This window comes from Camelina sativa, chromosome 11 (genome assembly GCF_000633955.1).
Source record: "Camelina sativa cultivar DH55 chromosome 11, Cs, whole genome shotgun sequence".
Taxonomy (NCBI): Eukaryota; Viridiplantae; Streptophyta; class Magnoliopsida; order Brassicales; family Brassicaceae; genus Camelina; species Camelina sativa.
In genome coordinates this window covers 25734412-25740483 of record NC_025695.1, presented here as the reverse complement: position 1 = coordinate 25740483, position 6072 = coordinate 25734412, and the positions used below count along the sequence as shown (strand labels likewise).

The window sequence follows — 6072 nt, the reverse complement described above, 5'->3', positions numbered from 1 at the left end:
TTTTCATATTTTGTTCCAATCTGTGTAGATGACAGATAGCTACCATCCGTTGGCTTTGCGGCACTTCTTGATGAGTGCACAGTACCGGTCTCCTCTGAACTTCTCAAAGTCACAGCTAGAGCATGCATCAGAAGCTTTATACTATGTTTACCAGGTGCAGTGCTTCAGATTTGTTTTTTAATTATCCAACAATTTGATCAGCTTCTCTTCAGTTGCAATATGAGAATATAAAATTAAAAGTGAGACAAAATGTCATTCAGTTCTGACTTTAACGATTTGATCTGTTTTTATCAGACTTTACAAGATCTTGATGAAGGTCTGACACCATATCGAGAATTAATGTCTGAAGATGGTGGAAAGGCTGAACAGACTCCAGAAGCCAAAGACATCATTAAGAAGCTGAAGGGTGAATTCGAAGCAAAGATGTTAGACGATTTGAATACCGCTCATATACTTACGGGTGCTTACCAAGATGCATTGAAATTCATCAACGCATCACTCAGCAAGCTCAAGGTTCTTGCCTCTTGTCTTTTTCTTTATCTCTTCATCCTTGCCTTCACAACTATGCATACCAAAGTTGTCTGTTATTTCCAATTTTTCAGAAAATGCAGAAGAAACAGCGACTGTCGATGCTTGTGTCACTCGTCGAGATTGAGAAAGCAGCAAGGGAAGTTCTTGATGTACTTGGTTTGCTCACTACTCTGACCTACGCCGAGGTGTTGAAAGAAATGAAACTAAAAACACTGATAAGAGCAGAGTTGGGAGAAGAAGATATTTCACAGTTAATAGAAGAAAGGATAACGGCACGAAAGAATAAAGATTTTGAGAAAAGTGATCAGATTAGGGAGGAACTGACAAGAAAAGGTATAGCATTAATGGATATTGGCAAAGAAACTGTGTGGAGGCCATGCTTCCCTTCTCAGGCTGATTCCAGCAATTGAGCAAAGAACAGAGAGATGGAAATATTCAACGCTTTCTTCATTTCTCTAGTTCTTCTTCTTCTTTAGCCTCTGTTTCAGGCTCTTTCTTTATAACTCTGTTTTTGGAGCTGTGCGGTGACTCATAATAGACAATTGTTGCTCTTTATTGTATTCTTAACATTCACAATGACATTGTACAATATTTTACTTGGGATATTGTTTTATGGGACTCTCTCTCTGTTCTCAAGTCTTTCTTATATTCGAAGTTATCAGTGTACCAAAATTTTCTTTGTGAAGCGCATCTTAAGATAGTGTTAAAGCTGAACATCCTTTAATATGCAAGTTTTTACAATTCTTCAATGTAAAAGAAGAGAAGAGAAGTAAAAAACTGATCTCTGTCTCTATATATACAGAGATTCTACAACTAATCTCATGTGTTCAAAATATCCTAAAAACACATCGTATCACACCAGTAACTCTCTTCATATATGGTTTCACATAGAGTGAGTGAGAGACGAAACAAACCCTCTGCTTTTCACATTGGAAATATGTATGTGTTCTTCTTGAACAAGGCGTAGGCGTCACTGTAAATGGCGATTGCATTGGAGAACACCGCAAGGACGATCATGAAAATGGCTATAGTCTTGTCCCGTCTTGTTGCTTGGTTATGACGATCCCTGAGAAAACAAAGACAAGAAAATATCCATTCAAATAGTGATCCATTACGTTCCAAAACCTATCTCTCTTAGCTTATGAATCAATGGATCTTACTTTAAGATAACAGCAGCAGGGAATATGAAACCGATGCAGACAGAAGCGGTTGCTCCAGTGAATTGGAAAGCATCCCAAATGCTCGGAATGAAGTTTGCTCCCAAGAAGATTACAGCAATGAGACCAGCAGTGATAGAGCCAAACCTCAGATCAGACTCAGAGGAAGTAAGTGGTGGAGCAGAAGGGAAAAAGAGACCGTCGATGTTAACACGCAGAGGATAGAAGACAACAGGGAACACAAGCATGAGATGAGCTGCATAGCTGAACCTCACTGCATCATTTAGAATCAAACCAAAAGGGATTCCAAGATCTGTGTCAAAGTTTGCGAGAACATCATCGAGTGTACCATCACCGAATAAGAGGTATCCAAATAAGCTCGTCATCACATAAACAGAAGAACACATGGCAAGAGCTGATCGAACAACAGGTTTGATCCGAGTGGGGTCTTCAAGCTCGTTCTGTATGCTATGAACTGAAACAAAAACCAGTCGAAAACATGATCAGTTCTTGCTTGATTCTCCAAATGAAAACTTAACAACAAAGAAGCATCTCCACATACCATTATAATGACAAATGTACGCATTGACAAGCACTGGAACAACCGTGAAGAGTCTCCAGAACGAAGACAAGTCAGTGACATTAGGTAGAAGTCTTGGCATCATCAAACCATCAGTAAACAGCTTTATGATAGTAATCCCCGCAGTGATGAGAAGAAAGACAACAGCTAGAGCAACTGATATAGCAGATGTGATTCTCAAAGAATCTGCAAGAAAGCACAAGCCATGAGAACACACATAACTTAAAGAAGACTCACACTATACAACAAATTCTCTGTAACAGAAGAATACTTACGAATACGCTTGAAGCAAGTCAAGGGAGCAAACACAGTGAGAGTAGTAATGATAAGAACAAAAGTTCTCCTGTTCCACCAATTGATACCAAACCATCCTTCAAGCATACCAGCATGGTGGATTCCATATTCTTCTTTCCCAGCCAAAACATCACCTTCCACATCCAAAGCATAAACCAGAGTTATAAAAACCAAAGATTCAATCCCTAATATCTAAAAACCAAAGATTCAAAGTAAAAGTACCAATGATGATCATATAGACGATCAGAACACCAATGTTGCTAACGAGAATCGCAACTTGCAACATAACCCTCCCAGGTTTGCCAAAAGAATCATCCATGACGCCACTGTAAGATCTCTGATCCCCAACGTTACTAAACCTAAGCAAGAACTCGATCGAAGCATCCGTCAAGAACGCCATCAGAACGATGATCGCGATTCCAGGAACAAGACCGAGGATCTTCATCGTCGCGGGGAGAGCCATGATACCAGCACCGATGATCGTCGTAGCGAGATTGAACACCGCACCGGTAAACGAAGCTCCGTTGAATTCTCCACTTCCTCCTTCTTCTACATCGTCGCTCTCTGATGATTCTGGCAGCAACGGTTGGTTAAATGTTCGTATAATCGCACGGCTCATTTTTGTTTTTTGTTTTTGTTTTTCCTGAAATCAATGATCGCAATCTTGGATTAGATAACGAATAAGTTCGATTTCTCAACAGATTCATCAAATCGAAGATGGGGAAGTAAGAAATTGGAAACCTAGATTTGCGGAATTGGATTGTTTCTTGAGATCTTCTTCTTCTTCAGAGATGCAGAGAGAATGGGAGGTGAGATGCAGAGAGAATGGGAGGTGAGATGAAGAGAAGAGAGGGAAATTATAGTTTTTGTGTTTGTTTGTTGGCGCTGAAGCAAAAATATTAAAAATATATATATTTTTTGAACCAATAAATAATGTTTTTATTATGTTTGGAAAAAAAAAATCATTTTGAAGAAATGTTTTGCCAATTTCTTGATATTTTGATCAAATATTTACTTCTTCTTCTTTTTTTTTTTTCCTTTTCAAATAGGAATTATATTAATTCAAGATTGATCTAATATTTACTCTCTTTCTTTTTTTTCTTAGTAAAAATATTTTTTTTCTTCCTGTTACCATTTCTTTGAAAGATTAATTTTGTAGGTGAAAAAAAAGATATTTGAAGGGTTTTTTTCTTCTTCCTTTTTTTCTTTTACGGCAAACAATTTTTACTTTTATTTGTCAAATAAAAAAAAAATTGTTTGGTCCACTTTAATTTATTTTCTACAAAAAATATTTTTAATACTTTAACATTTTTACCATTTATTTGTAAGATTAGATTAAAGTAATTTTCGAATTTGTTTATTTTCTTCTTATATAATTTTCCTTTTTATTTTACCACAAAAAATATTTACTCTAATTTGTAAGACAAAAAAAAATTATTGTTTGGTCCAGTATAATAATTGATCTAATATATATAATGTTATGTTCTAATAACCTTATCTTCCCTCTTTGCATTTTTTTCTTCTAAAACTTAAAGTTAAGTAGTTAACAATCTTTTTTTTTGTCTTCTTATATATATTTTTCATTAATTATATAAAGATACGCATTTTAGTTGCATGATTGTTAGATGCTTTTCTATTGGTTTGACCCAAATGAAGAAACAATGGTCCACACTGTCCCCTACTAGTCTATATGAACCACCTCTTCTCAACACACACACACACCAAACATTCATCACACAACTCACAAGTCCTACTATCTTTCTTCCCTCTTCTCAGCTAAGAAAGAAAACCCTAACCTTGCCTCCCAAGCAGTCGCCGATAATGCAACCATCCATGAACATTTTCAGCCTCCATGGTTGCCCACCTTCGTACCTTTCCCATTTTCCTACATCCTCGCCATTTTGCGTCGACGGACAAAATCCCAATCCATTCTACACCTTCCAAACTAGTGTCAACTCCCCACAGTTCATGAGTTTGAGCAACTCGACCTCAGATGAAGCAGAAGAGAATCATAGCGATATAGTCAATGAGAGGAAGCAGAGAAGGAAGGTATCGAACAGAGAATCGGAAAGGAGATCTCGTATGAGGAAGCAAAGACAGGTGGATGAGCTTTGGTCACAAGTGATGTGGCTTAGGAATGAGAATCATCAGTTGCTTCATAAGCTTAACCGCGTCTTGGAGTCTCACGAAATGGTTATTGAAGAGAATGCTCAGCTCAAAGAGGAAACCTCTGAGCTTAAGCACGTAATAAGTGATATGCAGCTTCAGATTCAGAGTCCTTTTTCTTGTTTTAGTGGCTCTACGCTCTAGTATGTAACTATAAATGTATCCAGCGATCTGTCTCAGATTGAGACTATATATTAGTAAATTAGTCATTTTTACGTACGTCTGCGTTTTTTCTAAATTTGCTGAATGTATGAGTTTTTTTATTTTGGATAAAGAATTGTGAGTTTGTTTAAGATAAACTAAGATCAGAATCTGATCATCAGATTGGTTTTGGTACGGAACGGATCTTGGATCCCGAATAATTTTCCGACCCTAGTTCAAATGTAGTTTGGAGAGTACGGAGATTTAAGATATATGCTAACAAGAAAACACTATTTGATGTGTAATTTTATTTGAAAAAGAAAAACAAATGGCTGTGTACTTAATCTGATTATATGTATATAAAGCAAATTGCCTAAAGCTATCATCAAGAGCTTGATATGTAGTACCTTGTATCGGTACTGCATGGGGTTGAGTTTCGTTTTGAAACATTTGTCTTACAAATTATAAAGAAAACTTAGAAAAGTAATGTTTTTTTTCTTTTTTCTAACCTACGGTTTTTTTTTTTTTTTTGGCATAAGTTTCTAACCTACGTAACAGTATTAATTATTGGTTAATCTGTTCAGCAGCACAAGTAAACCTTAAAACTATAGGACACGTGAATCCAAGATTCAAATATCATCAAGATTACTTCTCTACTATACAACAAGACAAACAAAAACAATCTTACGTAATAGGAGACCCTTTACACTTTTCAGTCAAGAAAACAAATGGCTTTTCTCCCAATTCGTGTGGGCGAGAAACTTACGGGCCAAGAAAACAAAAGAGCTTAACCACTAAAATCACGTAAGTGGAAGACTGAAAGAGACACTTACGACTGAAACAGCCAAAGAAAGAAATAGAGACACAGCTTTCCCAAACCACCTAAAAAGTTGGAAAAACAAATCAATAACACAGCACTTTATAGTCAAGACAGGAACAGATGACATAATTTTTTTTTTTTGACTTAACACAGCACTTTATAGTCAAGACAGGAACAGATGACATAATTTTTTTTTTTTGACTTAACACAGCACTTTATAGTCAAGACAGGAACAGATGACATAATTTTTTTTTTTTTTGGTAAGTCAAAATAATATATAACAGTTTGGTCCCATCTCTCACAATCATCGATCAAACTTTTTTCTTTTCTTTTTCACTTTGATTCTTGTATAAAAATACATCACAATCTTAGCCTATATATAG

The 6072-nt window shown here is 36.2% G+C and overlaps 3 protein-coding genes across 3 annotated transcripts in view; 2 read left to right on the top strand and 1 right to left on the bottom strand.

The window, feature by feature from the left end:
• LOC104724244 (cysteine--tRNA ligase 2, cytoplasmic) overlaps positions 1-1167 on the top strand; it is a 3795-nt gene extending 2628 nt beyond the window's left edge. Inside the window, exons 7-8 of the mRNA XM_010442709.2 lie at positions 295-513; positions 603-1167. Of these exons, the coding sequence (XP_010441011.1) occupies positions 295-513; positions 603-941 (558 nt within the window). The 3' untranslated portion in view covers positions 942-1167. The remainder of the gene's footprint in view (positions 1-294; positions 514-602) is intronic.
• LOC104728328 (probable sodium-coupled neutral amino acid transporter 6) lies at positions 1326-3181 on the bottom strand. Its single transcript, XM_010447322.1, has 5 exons — positions 2785-3181; positions 2544-2696; positions 2251-2454; positions 1692-2163; positions 1326-1597 (listed from the first exon to the last, which is right to left on the bottom strand). The coding sequence occupies exons 1-5, from the start codon at positions 3179-3181 to the stop codon at positions 1456-1458; spliced, it is 1368 nt and encodes a 455-aa protein (XP_010445624.1). The 3' UTR covers positions 1326-1455.
• On the top strand, positions 4302-4938 carry LOC104724243 (basic leucine zipper 43-like). Its single transcript, XM_010442708.2, has one exon. The coding sequence runs from the start codon at positions 4384-4386 to the stop codon at positions 4870-4872; it is 489 nt and encodes a 162-aa protein (XP_010441010.1). The 5' UTR covers positions 4302-4383; the 3' UTR covers positions 4873-4938.

Bases quoted from the DNA above. Each gene is read 5' to 3' on its own strand.
- LOC104728328 (XM_010447322.1), bottom strand. From the start codon at position 3,181: ATGAGCCGTGCGATTATACGAACATTTAACCAACCGTTGCTGCCAGAA. The intron at 2,455-2,543 runs GTAAGTATTCTT...GCTTTCTTGCAG, and splicing joins GACTTGCTTCAAGCGTATTC to ATTCTTTGAGAATCACATCT. The intron at 1,598-1,691 runs GTAAGATCCATT...TTGTTTTCTCAG, and splicing joins CCTGCTGCTGTTATCTTAAA to GGATCGTCATAACCAAGCAA.
- LOC104724243 (XM_010442708.2), top strand. From the start codon at position 4,384: ATGCAACCATCCATGAACATTTTCAGCCTCCATGGTTGCCCACCTTCG.